This window comes from Erpetoichthys calabaricus, chromosome 4, assembly GCF_900747795.2.
Source record: "Erpetoichthys calabaricus chromosome 4, fErpCal1.3, whole genome shotgun sequence".
Classification (NCBI taxonomy): Eukaryota; Metazoa; Chordata; class Cladistia; order Polypteriformes; family Polypteridae; genus Erpetoichthys; species Erpetoichthys calabaricus.
Window position 1 is genome coordinate 122,031,976 of NC_041397.2, and position 19,755 is coordinate 122,051,730.

The 19,755-nt window shown below is 38.9% G+C and overlaps 2 protein-coding genes across 7 annotated transcripts in view; one reads left to right on the plus strand and one right to left on the minus strand.

Annotated features, from left to right (window-relative positions):
- Nucleotides 1–7,731, plus strand: part of dcaf6 (ddb1 and cul4 associated factor 6) — a 235,989-nt gene extending 228,258 nt beyond the window's left edge. For all 3 annotated transcript variants that reach the window (XM_028799737.2, XM_051926116.1, XM_051926115.1), the window contains 3 exons: nt 2,036–2,124; nt 3,967–4,072; nt 7,263–7,731. In XM_028799737.2, the coding sequence (XP_028655570.1) occupies nt 2,036–2,124; nt 3,967–4,072; nt 7,263–7,324 (257 nt within the window). In that variant the 3' untranslated portion in view covers nt 7,325–7,731. The remainder of the gene's footprint in view (nt 1–2,035; nt 2,125–3,966; nt 4,073–7,262) is intronic.
- A 6,286-nt stretch (nt 7,732–14,017) lies between these two features.
- The window catches only part of gpr161a (G protein-coupled receptor 161a), a 42,623-nt gene continuing 36,885 nt past the window's right edge, over nt 14,018–19,755 (minus strand). For all 4 annotated transcript variants that reach the window (XM_051926123.1, XM_051926124.1, XM_028799739.2 and 1 more), the window contains exons 5-6: nt 16,277–16,399; nt 14,018–14,961 (exon numbers count right to left, since the gene is read on the minus strand). In XM_051926123.1, the coding sequence (XP_051782083.1) occupies nt 14,684–14,961; nt 16,277–16,399 (401 nt within the window). In that variant the 3' untranslated portion in view covers nt 14,018–14,683. The remainder of the gene's footprint in view (nt 14,962–16,276; nt 16,400–19,755) is intronic.

The window sequence follows — 19,755 nt, forward strand, 5'->3', positions numbered from 1 at the left end:
TATTTATATTTGAACCATCTGTCCTCATCTAAACATCCAGACCCTTGAATAAGGTGTTGTACCCTTTTCCTTGCTCATTTTACAACTGTTCCTCACTTTCGCACCCTGAATAATGACCCCTGTGAGAGTTTTTATTCAGAAATGTAGGCATTTTAATCATTCACACAGGTGGAGGCCAATTGTGAGACTGTCATATCCTCTTTAAGACAGTGTTTTTCATAAGTGTCCACAACACAGGGATCAAATACTTACATACACACTTTTTTTCTTCTTAATATATTTTTTTCGTTAATTCAAAAAATATCACATTAAAGGGGAAAAATGTTGAATTTCAGTGGTTTGAACTTTATATATCAGAAAAAAAATTCAGTATAGAATGTATTATTCATTAATTGTAGGGAGTGGGTAATGAGGCTGAAATAATGAGAGCCAGCAGTTATGTGATATGATACTCTGTCAGTTGTAGCTGGAAAATCAGAATCCCACTTACTCAATTGTGCCAAATGAGTTCTTATTTAGATACACAGATATTGATTGATTGATTGATTGATTGAGTATACTTTATTTGTCCCCAAGGGGAATTAGAGCAGTTTGATAAGCTCCAAATGACTCAGAGGTCCTGAGTTTGCAGCCAGCCTCATTGGGTGAGGACATGAAATACTGTAGAGGGAGAAGAATGCTGAGCAGTATCTTGCTGGTGAGAGTGATATTACAGAATTGTTCAAGTCTCTGAAAACTTTTGCAACACACTGTATGTCTGTGTTGTAATAAATTTATACTATATAAGAAAGTTTGGTGTCAGAAGACTGTTAATCTCTGACCTGGTTCTGAGATGATTTTTGGCAAAGAAATTAAATACACAATACAAAATACATAGAAAACCTCTTTACTAAAATGTCCATCTTTCCCCTCTCATTGTTGCTAAAAGGCTTTGTACTAGGGTATTGACTGCCAGTCATTGAAACATGTTTTATCCAAAAGTGATTACTTGAAAATTGATATTCTGAGCAGCAGTTTATTGCTAAAAAAAACAAGCTTAGTAAAATGGGTGATACAGCTGGATGCTCAGCATTGCAGTTTCCCGGATTCTCTGGCATTTTATATGTTGCCTGATTTTGGTAGTAATGTGAATAAACACATGGAAAAAGTGGAATGAACTCATGGAAAAAAACAGTGAAACGGGAAAACGTTGGCCACTTCAGGGTAGTTTTAACTGGGACAAGTGGTCTTATTTAAAGGATTGTCTAGTTAAAGACAATAAGGTAGGACCAGCAAAGAAACCAAAAGTTTGGAGTCTGAATCCAGAATTTAGATGTTGAGATAATAAGGTTAATAGAAGCTGAAAAAGCAGCAGCAGCATGTAAATATGAAACAGAGAAGAAATGGTTAGAAAAAGGGGAATTAAAATGTGTAGTGATGAGTTTATTTGAGGCACTGAAAAATAAAGTACATGGGAGTAAAAAAGGTTCATACAATGGACTCAGATGATTAGTTTATTCACCATCCTCCTCCATGAATACCTCCAGAACCAATGAAAAAATACAATTGTTGAGGTACTAGTGGATATGATTACACTGTTAACATTATTTATTCCCCTATTTGTATGAAGTTTATTTCATTAATGATAGAAAAAGAAAAGGTTTTGCTTTTTCCATTATTTTTGATAAATTTTATATCTATATTGGGGTTGTGGCAGCACCAGTTTCAAGGCAGTGTCATAGGAAATCCTGGCACACATAAACACCCAGACTCACTCACTGTCTTTTGGATGTGGAAGAAAACTGGAATTTACAGAGACAATGGGGGAATCTCTAAACTGCACACAAGCAATGACCAAGTGAGATTTGAACCCAGAATTCTGGGTCTGGCACCCATTGCTCAAATCGGTATGATACCATACAGTTTCTAAATTGTCTGAGCTTGTTCACGTGCTATGAATCATAAGTTTATAATTTAATTATTGATATATCACATGAAATATTTGATTATAAAGTAATATGCTGTAAACCAAACAATTATTTTCTTTTATTTCTAGTTCTTGCCTCCTCTGGAATAGACTATGACATTAAAATATGGTCTCCTCTTGAAGAATCTCCTTCTTTCAACCGAAGACTTGCTGAGGAGGTAACAGTTTGGTTTCTGGGGTAGAGGACACATATTTAATGCACATGGTGCAAACCAACAAATGTTGACTAAAAACAGAATATTTTTGTTAAAAATAGTTCTCATTTTACTTCTTATATGTTGAAACTTGTATTAAAACTTTCCTTGTACATCATATTTTTGAGTGTAGCTTGATGTTGTGCCATTGGCAAAGCAAAGTTGAAGGAAAGACTAAGGGAACCAAAGATGTCTCCTAACAAGTAACAGAAAAGATGTGCATAAGAAGCATGGATCACGTTAAAATGGTAGAAGTGTGTCTTCATTTTTCTGATATTCGAGCAAAAGATATATAATGCATAAAAAAAACACTTTTAGTCAAATCAAATCAAATTTTATTTGTTGCATACAAATTACACACACAAGTACAGTATGTAGAAAAATACTTAGTTGCTCAGCTCCAGTGACTGTGACTTTAAGAAGAATACAAAAGGGACAATAACAATACAGGACTATATAATTATTCAAAAATCAATAATTGAATGATTAATGTGTGATAAATAATAAAAATTCGGATGTGAGCATCAGTAGGTTTTGCACCCTAGGAGCCAAGTTAGCCGAACTATTCTATAATATTTCAGTAATTATTTACAGCTCAGATGCTGATCTTTCTGATCATAAAATAGGTCATTACAATAGCAATTGACGGGAAGAATTCAGAATTAATTGCAGAATTACGGTATTTGTTGGTTCCTCTAGAGTGCCTCTTTCTGTTGTGTGATTTGGCTCAAAAAGTAATCAGCACATCATCATCTCATAACAAGTTTAAGTTTCGAGTTTGGTATTTTTCTGTCCAGTCGTTTTAGCTTGAGACTGTCTTCAAAAAACTGTGACACAGACAGACAGACACACAACCCACCATTGAGATATCGATGTTTTCAGTATCAGGGTACCCCAAACTGTCGAGATCTGTCGAAAACTGGAGATCCAAATTTTTGCTAAATCTAAAGCTTTCGCTCCTCCCCTATAGATGATTGGCTGTAGTGGGGAAGGGCACAAAGCAATAATAACTAAATAAGTTAATGTTGGAGAGTTTACATAGATAGAACTTTTATTTGTACCCAGGGGGAAATTTGCCAATAGGTAGACTAATTGTACTGTATAAACATTTTTAAATCCTATATTTTATGCTGAGTAAAAATAGCATTTAAAAAAAAAAACATGGCAACTTGAAAGTTTTATATTGTTCCTCGTTACTGTTTTCTAAATGGTCAGATGTACTCATTTCTAAAATATAATCAGCAGTCAGACATGAAACATTCGTATTAAAAAGAGTGGATAAATGCATAAGTGATAAATGCATTTTACATGTGCTGGAATTGAAATTGAATTAAAGAAGCAATATTTCAGAACTCACTACATTCAGAGACATTTTGACACTACATTGTTCACAAAGTAACAAAAACATTTTAGATGCTTATCTGCTTCTGTTCCTTAGCTGAAACAGAAGCATTTTTAGAGGTGATAAAGGAAATTGAATGATACATTGGGCTCTGAGAGCTTTTTATTTATTTATTTTTAAAATTTTTCTCATATTTATGAGTGTTTTCTGGTCTGTCCTCCATCCGTCACCAAAGTAATCAATTTGGCAAAGTGAGAAGAAATAACATTTTTGTTTACTCTAATTAGGGCAATAAATATATGGTCTCGAACAAACCAAATGTGGTCTCCTAATATGTCAGAAGGCTCGGTATGATTGGTTTGGACTGGTCTTTGGATTACATCTTTTAAACCAACACAGATTATTACAGAAACAGGATGTATTATGATCTCTTGTTCAAAAAATCTTTACTTTGCTCTCTCTAGGTAATAACCCGTAATGAACTCATGCTGGAAGAAACTAGAAATACTATTACAGTTCCCGCATCCTTTATGCTGCGAATGCTAGCTTCCTTAAATCATATCAGGGCAGGTAAGTAATTATGTGTTTTCACAAAAGTGTAGAGTAGCATTCCAGTTTACTAAAAGTTGACATTTTAGTATCTGTGACCAGACAGCCATTTTAGATTAAGAGTGTGTGTGTGTCTATGTGGGTTCAACAATGCGCACACTACTGGTAAAAAGTTTTAGAACAGTTTCTGTGGAAATACATGCAGTTTAATGACTTAATATTTCATGGAATCAAGCGATAGAACAAATAAACAATGTCAAATACAAAAATAAGTCAAGCAGTCAATAAGTGTACAAAATTGTATTCAAATTTTTGATTCGTCAAAGTATCTCCTTTTTGCTGATATAACAGCCAAACTGTGATAACCCTTTTGATTCAGAATGCTAGTCACGCTGTGCAAGTCACTAACTCTGCCTTCAGCAAAAAGCCCCAGACCATTACACTTCCTCCTCCATGTCTGACACTTGGTGTCACACACTGAGGAACCATCCTGTCACTTACTTGACAGCGTACAAACACCCACCGTGATGAACAGAAGATTTCATATTTTGATTCATTGACCCATTAAGACTTTCTTCCAGTCTGCAGTAGTCTAATGGTTTTTTCCCTGCCACTCGCCATGTGAAACCTGCAGCACAAAGTCTCCTCTTCACAATAGAAATTGAGACTTGCTTGTTACTCTGATCATTGTTAAGCTGTGCTTGAAGCTGTTGTGCTGTGAGGTACCTTTCACGGTAGCTGGTGACCCTCAGAAACCTGCTTTCTGATTGGTTTGGGACTTTGGGTCTGCCAGATCTTCTCCTATCAGAGTTTCTTCCAGTTTCCATTTGCCTTTGGACTGTGTAGGACACCATACTCACTGACACTTGACAATTTCTCTAAATGAAAAGCCTACATTTTCTAAGGGTTATAAGGCTCTGTCTCTTGCCGTTATCACTAGAATCAGAGGGTGTAGTAACACAGTGTGTTCCAACTCTGCTTTAAGATAGAGGGTTTTTACGCAATCAGCAGAAGTTGGTACACCTGTGCAAATTGTTTGCTTCAACTTGTAAGCCTTAATTTACTTTAATTGTTGCAGAACATCTGTAGGTTGTAACCTTTCAGTTGTTCCCTGAAGAAGGACCATTTGAAATATTATGATTTTTTTCAGTTTTTGCTAACTTAAACTTTAAATTTTAACCTCTGGCAGTTTACTGCTTACCTTTTTGCTATTGTAGGTCATTCATTGCATTTCAACAGACTATATTTCAAGGAAAATTGGAAAAACTGAGGTGTTCTGAAACTTTTGACCGGTAGTGTATCTCACAGCACATACACTAGGTCGTCTTTAGTTTCTACAGTAGCCTAAATGCATCTGGGTATGGACTTCATGAAATGGCTCATGAATGTAGTAATGATCCTGTAGATGGAAAGTGGCAGAGTACTCCTACAAATAACACATTCCAGTTAGGGTGTCTAAGTAGGCCATGTCTACTGAATGGTAGCCAGCCATGTCTGAGGTACTTCTACCAACTATGTCTAGTTCTAGCACTTATTCCCATATGTCTAAAGTCAGGTAGATCATACTGTTTGCTCATTCTCTATGTGATGTGCATCAACAATGGCCTGTCTTCATTTCTGATGGGTCATCAAAAAGAAAGCTAATCAACATTAATGCAGTCAAAAAATGTGGGGAATGACTTGAAGAGTGCAATGCCCATCCATGTTTTCCTTGTAATCTGAGTAAGCCTCTGAAAAATGTTGTAGGAATGGACATCAATTTTCAAATTAAGAGTTATTACTTCCCCACAAACATAATCACATTGGATTCAAGAAAGTGTTGCTTACAGTCACAAACTAACCCCATATCTGTAACACAAATACAAGTTATTGTGACGATGCGGGTTCTGCTCCATGCTCCTATCCAGCTTCTGGGAGCTCTTGAACCCGACACCGCCGGTAATCTCACCGATGAGCTGGACAGTGAGACACAACAAAGCAAGGGGATGGTGAAAAAAGTGCGACGAGCTTTTATTAAAAACAGCAAAATCAAAAACAAAGTGTCCAAATAAATAAGTACTGTGTCTCTCAAATAAGTCATTAAATAAATAATCCATAAAAACAGGTGAATCCGTGGAGGTTAAAAACACACTAGATAAAAATTTTTTTTAAAAACTAGGGTTAAAATAACGGCTGGAGGCAGTCTTTCTTTAAAACTAAAGCCAGGTGCGGCGTTCTACTGGCGGCTCCCCTGCTTCTCCCATTCAGGCCCCGCAACAGGGGAGTTGCCCTACCAGCAAATGCAGCTCCTTCATTTCTGGTCTGGTAGCCCTATGATCCTCGGCTGTGTTGGGCTCCAGCCGGACCAAGACTTGGGTTCCTTCCCCAGCGGCCAGGGTACTCACACTGGGGCTCAACATGCCCAAAGTCTCCACGACTCCCGCTTCCTTCAATGGCCAGTCGACCTCTCTGCCGGTCACTCTAGGTCCTCAAAATTGCTCAGCTGGAGCGACCGCTTCAATCTGCCCCTCTGAGAGTTGGCCAAACACTCCTCTAGGGCTCTCCTACCAGCTGCCTTCCGCCTTAATAGAGCCTGTTCTTGCTCACGCTCTCACTCTCCCGCACCGGCTTTCTCCTTCCTGCTGCCTTCTTCTCCATTAACCTCCGTTCTTTCTTACTCTTGCTTTCCTCCCCCCATCTGCCTCGCGCTTCTATTAATTATCACGGGGATGTGGATCAGGTGTGGCAATTAGCAGCTCCCGGCAACAATTACGGATGCGGACGACTCCTCACCTGTGCACTTAAGCAGGGACCGTATCATGAATTAACTGGGAACCGCTCCGGCCACACTGACACGCCCCCTCTTTAAGCCGCGAGGGCTGCAATTATTTATTTAGAAAGTAGCCTTCGATCTGAGCTGTGGACCCGCTACACCACAGTTATATCAACAAGATGTTATTAAAATAACGTATTTCAGACAAGTCTTATTTTTGGAGCGTTAAGACACAAATCCTACTGGCATGCTAAATGTGGTCATATAACAAGTTTTTCTTAATGTATTGCAGTTGGAATGGAAAACATGACCACTTTTATAATATGTCTGTGTAACTAATTGGGACAACATAACTATTAGCTACCCATCCGAGCTCAATAGAATGAATGGTCTCTGCTCATCTGTCACTTCTTCCTTGGTTTGCATTTCCTTATTCTTGTTTGTGCCTTTCTTCCCCAGATCGTTTGGAAGGGGAGCGTTCTGAAGGTTCTGGACAAGACAATGACAATGAGGACGAATAGTGACTACTGATGTGCTAGCGAGTGTTTGAACATTTATTACATTTTTATCAGTACAGTGTAGAAAAATTTTCCTTACAAAACAGTTCTATAATTTTTAGTTAAAATGTTTTTTGCAAGCAACAGGAGGAAGGACAAAACTTTATTACTAATATTTCCTTTGGGTTGAAATGTGCATTTCAATAAAGGTGTGCAAATGCAAACAGTCACCATGATTAAGCTATAAAAGATTAAAAAAATAATGTCTTGTGAATGATGAGTGCTTGAGGATTAAAAGTGCAATATTATTTTTCAAGTGCAAATGTGTTTGAGCTTGGATCAGTGTTAGAATTTTAATAACTGTAGTTAAAAGGTTAGAAATGACTTTGTATACTTGCTGAAGTGCATGTTAATAAATAAATATATCTGCCTTTTTGAGTAATAATTGTGTCCTTTAGTATGTGGATGCAGTCAACATTTGTATGGGTGGAGATGTTGGATCATTTATAACATTAGCACCGCCTCACAGTTTTTCAGTGCTGTTCAGTATCTGGCCATGCTAAGTGTCCAAATCCTTTTGTTCTCACTAATGGCCCATCAGCTCAGCATCGTGATAACGCATCTCTACTGCCCTACCCTCAAAAGCCACAGATAGCCTAATTCAGATTGAGCAAATGTTAAAGTAAGTTGCTTCTTTGCATATTGTTTGCATATATTTTCACTTTAAATGTCAGCATACGTTTTCAGAAAAAAAAACAAAAAACTTCAGGGTTCTTCAGCCACAGGGCAGAAAACTGCTTCAGCATTTATAAGTGAAAAGGAAAACCAACACATCTCAATCAGCTGGGCAAATAAAATGATAAATGAAGTAGAAACTGGTTTTCTTGGTGTCACTTCAAACAGTTTACTTTTTTATTATATTGTGTGTGCATTCAACAATTTTGTACTGCTTCATTCCAAGAGCGAAAACGACTCGAAGTGATGCTGTGGCAAAAGTGCCTTTTCAACTTGGTGAAAAACTACTTAAATATTTAATCATAAAATGAAAAACAACAGCTGGAGCATAAACATATACAATAAACAGTTTATAAAAAGTCAGCATGACTTTTTTTATGGATTATGTGGATAAACGGCAGGCTGTCCTCATCACCAGTCCGCTATCATTTTTTTTGCAGTCTAACTGGTTCACGCACTAGAAATGGGTTCACTGTATTCACTTTGATTTTGCTCTGTGTGTGTTCTCCGCACTTTATTAGCGTCTGTCTTAACCATCTTTTTGTCTTTTGGGCAAGTAGCTTATTTGCCATGCAAAATGATATGAAAATATTGTCAGCAGTGACTTTTCCAACATTGCCAGTGAAAGGCTCATTTTTCACATCAGTGAAGTCGAGTGTGATCTTTCTCCAAATTGGGAATAGTATGTAAAATACGAGGGACTTTCAAAACGTTTCTGCACTTTTATATTTTTGTTAGAAACAGCGAAGTCGGAATGAGTAGTAGTTGGGCATTACAAAGTTGGTATGATGCCGGGAGAATTGTATCGCAAATGAAGGTAACTATGTTGAAAAGTGCTTGTAATTTGTTTTTGAAATTCTTAATAAATAGAGTTAAAAAAAGTGCAGAAACGTCTCTCATATATATTTGATACTTCTCTCATTAGCTATAGAAAATTTGATTCCACACTTATCGAGTTTGTTTGACTTTCACTGAGTGAAGGAGCATCAACATTCTATCCTGAACAATTTTTGATTAATGTGAAGGCCTGCCCTTACTTATAACACATGATGCAGTTATGCACAAAGTGTGCCAAATGTTCTGATATAGCAGCAAAGCTATCAGTATACAAAGTGCACAACCAACATCAATTTTACATGAGGAAAGGAGAACATGCGAGATAGCACATTGTGAATGGAGCAATCCATGAGTGAATGCAGCGCACTGGCAATGTTTTCACAGACACAGCAGACCTGGCATTGTATGCTAAAAAAGAACAGCCAGTTTTCTTTGTGTGTGCACACATCTACCATCAGATCTTGTATGTGATTGATTAAATGCAATTATGTGTGTGTATGAATTCAACACATGCACCGGCATATCAATAAAGATGTTCTCGAATCATATTTTTTCTCATGGACATTGCATCGATCCTTCTATTTTCACAAAGAAAGTCCACCATTTACTCTCACATTTGCATTCATTGTTGGGTCTACCAAGTCTGTGAAACCTTTGTGAGTGAGCCGCCGTCAACCTCTGTGCTCTTCACTCACATCTCAGTCCTTCCAGCCCTTATGTGTCACTTCACGTTATCCCTTCCTCACTTCAAATTCATGCTCACTATGTACATAGTATTCCATGGTGTGTGAAAAACATTGTGAGGCCATTTCAAGTGAGTTTATAGTCCGGTTTTTTTTATCTAACTGTGTTACGGCCTACCAAAAGGCCTAGGGGTACATAAATAGGCCGTACACAAGTGAGACAGAGGGAGACAAAACACAGAAAAAAAAAGCAAAACCAGCTAACTAAAAAAAGACTCCATTTATTGTCAAAAAGAAAAAAACTCATAAAATATGGAGAAAATTACACACAAAACAGAAACAAGGTAGGAGGACAACACTAACTTGGCTGTCTAGCTAAACAGAGCTTACACAGCTAGATACACACTATCCACATTTATCACATGCAATTACATTTCTTTAACAAGCAATAAGAAACAAAAACCCAAAGCCAGGCCATCCAACCCTAACTCTCCATACCTAAATCCTTCTCCTGTCACACTCTATCTCTACCCTAAACAAGAACAAAAACATTTATTTCTATAGCACATTTTCATACAAATGATGTAGCTCAAAGTGCTTTACAGGATGGAGAAAGAGAAAAAGGACTAAATATATAATAAATAATAATTTAGAATATTTTATTTAAGAATAAAAGTAAGGTCCGATGGCCAGGGAGGACAGAAAAAACAAACAAAAAAAAAATAAACTCCAGACGGCTGAAGAAATAAAAAAAAAAAAAAAATTTGCAGGGGTTCCAGGCTACAAGACCACCCAGCCCCCTCAATCAGTCCTCATGGTTTTCAGGCTTCACGTGGAATAACTTGATGATGAAAACCCAAACAAGATTCTTTTTATGACCTTTAATAATACTGGGCAACTCAATAGGTGGATAATTAGGGCAGGACTCACTTAAGTCATCTGCACAAAATGAAAGAAAACAAGCCGAGTTTAACAAAAACATCTAGAGTAGGCCGTAACAAACCGAAATAACTAGAGTGCTGAAAGTTTTCAGGTTTATTTCTCTGTCAAGCATAAGGAAGCAATGTGACTGATTGTAAGTGTCACATTTTTTCAACTATTTTAAAGTTGTCTCTTGAAGATGAACAGATGTTCACATCTGGGAAACAACATTCAGTAATGTCGATAACAGCAGCAGGAGGGGATTCGTTAAGGTTAAAAGGATATGCAAGTGCAGCCGGAGGAGATAGAGAGCGATTCACACATGGGCACCAATGTTCAATTTCAAGTGTTTTCGTTTAAAAATAAATTAATAAAATAAACATCAATCATAGAATTTCAGAGGTGCTACAACATGGGCATTTCAAGTGCTGCAATATAGGAAAAGTCAAAAAAGGACTGGAGCATGATATGCACACTGATGAAGTCATAAAAAAATTTTAAAACACAACGCCAAGTGGCATCAGCTGTAATGTTAAGGCAACTGACAAAACACGATCAAGTGTATGATATTACGTTGTGTTGTTTTATTGGAATGGACATCTGTGTCTTTTGTATTGTTTGTTTTCAGCTGCCTGTGTGGTGTACAATGAGTCCCCAGATTGTAAGAGTGGTTCAGTTGTAGCTGATAGTAAATTCTGTCCAGTTGTTAGGGGGACTACACAAAGGGTTGGCAAGATGGCATCTGTCATGCAATCAAAAGTGACGACATATAGCTGGACGCTTATAAAAATACTAGCAGTGTAAGGCCGTGCTGTAAAAAGCCCGGGGTCCTAGAAACTATTGAAATCATCAGAAAAAAAAAATGAAATATAGAGATGTCAGGTAATTGAAAGGAACTACTCTGGGCGTCTCTGTCCTAGGAGGATTCGTTTTGCCGATGTGCTCGCATCGCTTGTGTATTAGCGGCTAAGCGACTGTCTTTCTTCTGAGGTTTTGCTTTGCCGATGTGCTGGCCTCGCTTACGTATCCTCAGAGGTGGAGCCCTTACCCCGACTCCACATCTCACTTCTGGGCCAGACAGACACACACACACTTCCATACGGAGACGTTTATATATTAAGAAATGTAAAGAGAAGTTACCCGTCCAGTATTACACTTGTGTCTATACCTTTTTAAAGTCAAAGCAGTATATTGTTGTTCTTGAATATGTCGCCAGGCATCGTGTGCTTACTGTCTGGTCTGCCGAGTGGCATATTTCTGGTGTTTATTTTGTAATCGTGCACATGACTTGGGCAAGTTTTGTTGTTTTTTTTTTTTCTCCAAGCCACCATGGGAATTTTTTAAGAGACAGTGGTGATCCTGTGTTTTTGAGACTGGAGGACTTGTTCATAAAGAATTTGTTCCCTGTGGACAATCAGTGACATTCTACTGAACTGGTGGGGCATCAGGAGAAGTGGCCCACTCAAAAGTGGCTTTTTTTTTTTTTTCTTCAACCAGAAGCAATGGGTTGCTTCATAGCCCTCATATTTGCCAGACCCTGCTTCCTACTTTCATTCCCACTGATGGGAAGAATATTTGTTACCATGAAAGAAATTCAAAGGCTGAACACACAAAAACAGAAGATGAGTATAGGAAAAGTTTCCAGGAATGGGAGAAGCACTGGAACGAGTGGATTGTATCTTAAGAACAATATTTTAAAGGTGACTAAAAGAGAAATGCTGTAAATTTTAGAAGTTATTTTTTTCCAACAATTCCTGAAATGTCTGGGTCCCACTTGTACATTTAAGTATACATTTTGTGTTTAAATGTAGGCCAACATTAAAACCTCCAACAATCACTCTACCTGTTACAATACAGAAGAAATTAATAATAATAAGATTTATGGAACAAAAACATGTAACGTAAGATATGCAATGTATATAAGCACAAAATACTTCAAAATCCAGCAGTTATCTAAACACACTATATATACAATAAATATAAATCAGTTCAGAATATTGGCAACTCTGTTTCTAAAGTTGCAAAGTTGGCACTATTACCAGGAATGAGCTTGAATATACTGAAGATGATGATGATGAACAGATCTTTATACTGGAATGTCTCAGCAGCTTAGCCCCAGCGTCTTCAGAAGTACGCTATCCAACAATTCATCTGCGCTGTTAACCCCCGTCAATGAAGGGAACTGTTATGGCTTAAAATCTGCAAAGGACCAGGGGGGTCGAAATTTTTCCAAACAATTGGCTTCCTTTCATTGGCTCAGAGCTTCCTCAAAATGGAGAACTGTCCAGACAAAACACCCCATGGACCACCATTAATACTGTCTTCACGTGCTATCGCAGCTTTGTGACTTTGCAGTTTCCCACTTCAGTGCATTCACGGCAGTTTATAGCCTGACTGTTTGGAGAAATGAGAAGTTGCTGTTGATTTGTTAATTGGTCTGCAAAAAAAAGCTATTAAAGCAGGGGTGTCCAACTCTGGTCCTGGTGGGCTGCAGGTTTTCACTGCTAATTAACTCCTTTTCCCTTCATTTTAATAGCCCTGTTTTTAAGGATTCAGTCCTCTGAATTGATTCATCCCTTCATTAAATGGCAGCCAAATAGAAATGAGACGTGAAACAAACCAACAGATGACCAGCTAAATTGGAACATCAAACTCCAGCCAATTTCACTCCAACCAGTTTCTTAATGAGAAGCCAGTTCTTGCTGTTAATTAAAGGCGTTATTGAATATCAGGACTTGTTGCTGCCCTCATTCTGCCACAGCAGACTGTTGATTTTCTGTTTTTTTTTTTAAGACTACCGTCAAGATGTTTTGGTGACCAGAGCAGGCCAACATGAATGAGACCTTCACCTTCTCTTTTGTTTATTTTCAGGTTAGCTGGTCATGTGACAGCTTGTTTTGTGTCTCATTATTGTTTGGCTGTTCATTAAGGAAAAAGAAACAACTAAGGGACCTTAGTCACGTCAATTAAAACTAAGGCAAAACAAGTTCATCAGCAGCAAAAATGGCTCACTAGTTAAGAAGACAGTGAGAATGAAAACCTGCAGCCATAGCGGCCCACCAGGACCGGAGTTGGACACAATAAGGAGCAACTTAAACATATTACATATGTATCTTTGCACCAAATGCAATCGACAACAGAAATGGCATTTCAGGCTGAACCGCTCAGCTTTACTTCACAGCTTGGAGAATTCGGGTAACTTGGTTTTGTTTGAATTATCCAACTTGTAGCTCCACGTTTGTCGTGCATTCACGTATCCAATTCATTTCTAGTATTTGGCAATATAAAGGAGAGCTAAAGCAGATTTTTAGCTTTACCCAAATGAGCAGATATGAAGCTCGGCTTGATAATCAAGTTGTGATTTTTGTCTGAGCTGACATAGACCGTATTTGCTGACCAGAGTGTGGGTGTACTATTTCAGTAGTTGATGTTGTTTCCATTGTCCTTTGTAAAGATGACGCTATGTTAGCTAGCAGGTTTTTATGAAAGTGGAAAAACAATTGCAGTTGCACACATGGAATGAGGCTCCATACCAAAACGCCATTTTACTGCATTAAGGGGGCTTTTATTCCATACACAGAAGTAACCTCTCAGTAAAACAGAACACAATACACATTATAGTCATATGGCAGTAGAATACTTTAAAATCAGTTACTTTACTCTCACATTCTGAGGCACTATTTCATAATTCACTTCATTTTTCTATACGTAGAGTCACACTGTTCAGCAGGTTTCTGGAATTCTGCAAGTTCAAGTGTACAGCTTACTGGGAACCTTTTGATTTATTTATTTAACTTGAAACCAGAGCTCATTTTTCCAATTCTGCCTAATGTCCTCTTCAAGTGTATATCGAGCTCAGGTTGTAGTATATTCAATAATTAAAGCATCATCTTATTTTATCACAAGCACACAAATAACATTTGTCACCAAAGTATAATGAAATGCAGCACTGAGTATATCTAATAAATATAAACACATAAGTATACAAAGTGTGGTTACAGTGTTTCTGAGTTCTGCGACATATCTGATCACGGTTGAGACTACAGACACGGCAAAGAAGTGACAAAGTTGGCGATCCTTGCAAGCCGGGTCCCTTATTTTGTTTATTTACACATAATCTTATTGGCAGAAAGCTTACGCTGGAATTTTTAGGCACTTGGTCGCCCAAACTGAAGATATGGCTGAGGTGGAGGAGAAGTTTTGATTTTTAAAGTGAAAATTCATTAATCTCTTCCTCCTCATCCTCATTCCCATCATAAACAATTCCTTCATCGATGCTTTCCAGCCTCAGCCGCTGTCCATTGAGGTACCTGGGTCCTCGCGGAGTGTTTCCCTGCACTGCCCGGCCAGTAAGCAGGGTGTCTGTCCCTTTATTTCCAAACAGAGCAAATTTGGCATCCGTCTCAATGACCTTTGCTAAGCAGGAAGCATAGCTGTCCAGAGAGCTGTGGACCTCAGCTGCTACTTGTACTGGGGAATGGTATTCTGGAAGAAGAAAATATTGCTAGTGAGATGCAGGAAATGACATAAAATGAAAAATCGCCAGCAATCCTGACACATGCATCAACTCACGGTAGGAGAAGAGACGCTAAGATGTCACCAAAATGGGGAACACTCAAGACTGCTGGTTAGCACTTCCTGGATAAAACTCTATGCATCTTACAATATTTCCATTGATCTTAACAAGATGATCAATCATAATGTCACCACAATATTCCTGGAATAGGTTATTACTCGCGAGACATGATTTTGCAAACGTACTTTTCCCAATACGTGTACAGGGTTTGTGAGGAGCTGAAGCCTCTCCAGACAGCAGTGAGCAGAAGACAAAGCAGCCCTGGATGGGATACCAGGCCATCGAATGGCCCACTCGGTCATACCATATTCATTTAGTGGACACTGTGGTCTAGTGTTTGACGCAATACGTTTAACACCAGAAGGATTCTGGTTTAGTGCTCACTACTGACTCACCCAGTGGGCAAATCTCACTGTAGAAAACATGCTTTATAAAATTATTGCTGCATGTTTGATGCCAGTTAACCAAACTGGAGCCCACGTGAACACAATCAGAACGAGTAATCACCATGCAGGTAGGCACACTAGGCAGAAATCAAATCAGGTTTAAATTCTGTAAGTCAGCAAAGCTACCAGAATGCCACACAAGATTATTGTGCAAGCAAGACGTTGTCCACATCACTCCTGGAAAACCAGGGGCACTAGGGAGGAAGACAACTTGGAAATGGACGCCGATTACTTTATTGATTTATAGTTTCATGGATGAATACATGCACATAAAAATGTTGATTCATGGGGATTTGTAAACGTTTCACTTTGGGGCTGGCCAGGACCAGATATGGAGCAGTTTCTTCAGAGATTCTACACACTTTTTAAATTCATCTTTCAGTTACTCTTTGTCTTTTGACGTTTGTAATGGCATGGGCCACCTACTTGCCACCCCAGTCATTTGTCACTCACTGACCTCTCATTTGTGACATACGAAACACACAGCATTTATACTGAGAAGGAGGTGGGATCTGAGTTCACTGCCTTTTTTGTATTTTGGCCCAAATCCTTACACACTTTCCTAGAGTGATTGTGAACCGATCTATGATTTGTTTATGGGGTCACTGCCACAGAACATTCTTGACATTCTTACTTTCGTGTGCTAATCAACATGCAACACTTTAGCGCTCCCTGGCACCACGGTCAGTCAGTACAACAAATTAACCTTGAAACTCTGTCTTTGTTTCTTGAAGATATTAACAGTGAAAGACAAACAGAATGAGGACTGTGGTGCTACCTTTGCTCTGCTGTTCCACCTCATCTTCAAAAGTGACAGAACTTCTTCGTTTGTGTGACCAGCCTGCTTGGTGTGAAGGATTTGCTCCATCAGAAGTGTCATCCAGCAGCATGACATCTGTGCCTGAAATAAAAAAAAAAAAAAGACTTAATTTCTTATAATGTTTCTCAATTCCTGTGATATCCCATGTAGTGGGAAAGTGGCCGCCACCTACACTCAGGACATCTGATAGTTTATGAACCGAACAGGATCAGTGGAGAGAGGAGAGGAGACACAGATAAAAATCAAAGGGTGAGTGGTGCAAGTTTATTTACAAGAGTGCCCTACAACCAAACATGTAGTAGTGTCAGGCGGGCTTTTAGACACAGTCCTTCAGCACTGACACTTCTTCAGAAATAAATAAAGACAAAAAAAAAAAGGATAAATATGGTGTATTTACAAAAACAGTGCACTCCTACAAAAACTACACACACACTCCAATAATGAAGGTAGTCGGACCTCGTTTATCTCAGGCTCAAGACCTCCTCCAACAGGAAAAACAATAACGAGAAAAAACATTAAAGTGTGTGTATATACAAAAAAGGAAAACAATTGTACCAATTGTGAATTTCCCCTTGGGATTAATAAAATATCTATCTATCTATCTGTCCCAACACCAAATAAGTATATATACCCCTACCAAAATAAGCACCATGAGATATATAACTATATATACAAAAGAACACGTACAAAGCCACCAAAATCACAACTACTCCAAATCACCAATTGCTTAATCCTACCTCGCCTTTAGGTCCACTGACAACTCCTGTTGGCCGGCAACTCCTTAAATATAACCAGCAAGATTATCCAGCCATTTAGCCTGCCACCCTGTCTAAACCCCCCCCCCCCCCCATATAACTAGCTAAATAAACAGTGTGCTGTGTGGTAATGTCCTGCCTGTCTGTGTCAGGGTTAGGGCAGCAGTATGTGCCTTGCAGCATCACATTGTATATTTATTAAAGTTTGTTTCCAGTAGACCCCAAAGTTATAATTTATTACTGTATATTACTAAAAAGTATCAGAAAAGTTGTCTTCTTTTCTTACAGTAAGAGATATACCAATAAAATTTTATAACACTTGGTGCCCCATGTTATAATCTTGGGGGGACTTCAGCATAAAAGTTTATATAAAATGATGTTATCATGGACAATCTGATTTACTCTCTGATATTTTCTCTCGAGTAACTGAAAATATTGCTTATAGTCCCTATTATAACAAGAAATGCAATATTTATTATAGCTGTACAGTAATCCCTGTTCACTTTTCGCGGATTCAGGACTTCACGGATTTTATATGTATTGTTCACGAGTGAGGGAAGAATGGAGCGTGAGATCGACAGGCGGATCAGTGCGGCGTCCGCAGTAATGCGGGCATTGCATCGGTCTGTCGTGGTGAAAAAGGAGCTGAGCCGCAAGGCGAAGCTCTCAATTTACCAGTCGATTTATGTTCCTACCCTCACCTATGGTCATGAGCTATGGGTAGTGACCGAAAGAACGAGATCGCGAATACAAGCGGCTGAAATGAGTTTCCTCCGCAGGGTGTCTGGGCTTTCCCTTAAAGATAGGGTGAGAAGCTCAGTCATCCGGGAGGGGCTCAGAGTAGAGATGCTGCTCCTCCGCATCGAGAGGAGTCAGATGAGGTGGCTCGGGCATCTGATCAGGATGCCTCCTGGACGCCTCCCTGGTGAGGTGTTCCAGGCACGTCCAACCGGGAGGAGGCCCCGGGGAAGACCCAGGACACGCTGGAGGGACTATGTCTCTCGACTGGCCTGGGAACGCCTTGGGATTCTCCCGGAAGAGCTAGAAGAAGTGGCCGGGGAGAGGGAAGTCTGGGCATCTCTGCTCAAGCTGCTGCCCCCGCGACCCGACCTCGGATAAGCGGGAGACAATGGATGGATGGATGGATGGATGGCATATCTAAATATATAACGCGGATTTTTCGCTGCTTCGCGGGTTTCTGCGGACAATGGGTCTTTTTACTTCTGGTACTTGCTTCCTAAGTTGGTTTGCCCAGTTGATTTCATACAAGAGATGCTATTGGCGGATGGCTGAGAAGCTACCCAATCAGAGCACGCAGTTAAGTTCCTGTGTGCTGCTGATTGGCTCAGCGACGGAGTGCTGCATTAACCAGGAAGTCTCATCTCACTCATTCAGCATTAACGTGCTACTGCTGCAGGGGCCGTGTCCAAGCGCCAACAGAAGATGCAAATGATTGCAGAAAAGGTAAAAGTTTTGGATATGTTGAAGGAAGGGAACAGCTACACCGCTGCAGGACACCATCACAGCATCAATGAGTCCACGATTCTTTTTATTTAAAAAGGAGGAAAAGCATATAAGATCTACGGCCGCAGTGTCCTTTAACCAGGGCGCAAAACGAGTTGCAAGTGGATGTGATAAGGCAGTAGTCTGGATGGAATCTGCTTTAGGAATCTTTGCAACAAGGTCGACGACGTCATGACCGCCTACAAGCTGCTACGTGTACTTCGCTATACAGTAAATGTAAACTTATCTACTGATTTCATATTGCTTAGCAGTTGTCCCTGTTATTAATAGAGTAAAGGGTGGGTTGTAAACAATACAGGGAGGGTTTAAAAACGTCCAAATACACGTTAAATAATTAAATAAATATGGTGTCCCTACTTCGCGGAAAATTCAGTTATCGCGGTCGGCCTTGGAACCTATCTCCCGCGATAAGTGAAGGATTACTGTACTGTTGAATTAGTGAAATACAAGATAATTCTCTGGAACAAACTCTTTAAGGCTATTTTTCTAACATGCTTTTACAGTCTGGGTTGTCACAGAATCACTCTTTTAGGTTTGTAACATTTGCCACTGAAAGTTTTATGTTTGAATCATTAGATAGATAGATAGATAGATAGATAGATAGATAGATAGATAGATAGATAGATAGATAGATAGATAGATAGATAGATAGATAGATAGATAGATAGATAGATAGATAGATAGATAGATAGATAGATAGATAGATAGATAGATAGATAGATAGATAGATAGATAGATAGATACTTTATTAATCCCAATGGGAAATTCACATTCTTCAGCAGCAGCATACTGATACAATAAATAATATTAAATTAAAGAATGATAATAATACAGGTGAAAAAAACAGACAATAACTATGTATAATGTTAAATATTAACGTTTACCCCCCCTGGTGGAATTAAAGAGTCGCATAGTTTGGGGGAGGAACGATCTCCTCAATCTGTCTGTGGAGCAGGACAGTGACAGCAGTCTGTCGCTGAAGCTGCTCTTCTGTCTGGAGATGACATTATTTAATGGATGCAGTGGATTCTCCATAATTGATAGGAGCCTGCTGAGCGCCCTTCGCTCTGCCACAGATGTTAAACTGTCCAGCTCCATGCCAACAATAGAGCCATTAGTTGGTTAAAAACCTATTAAACAGTAATATTTGATGGACAA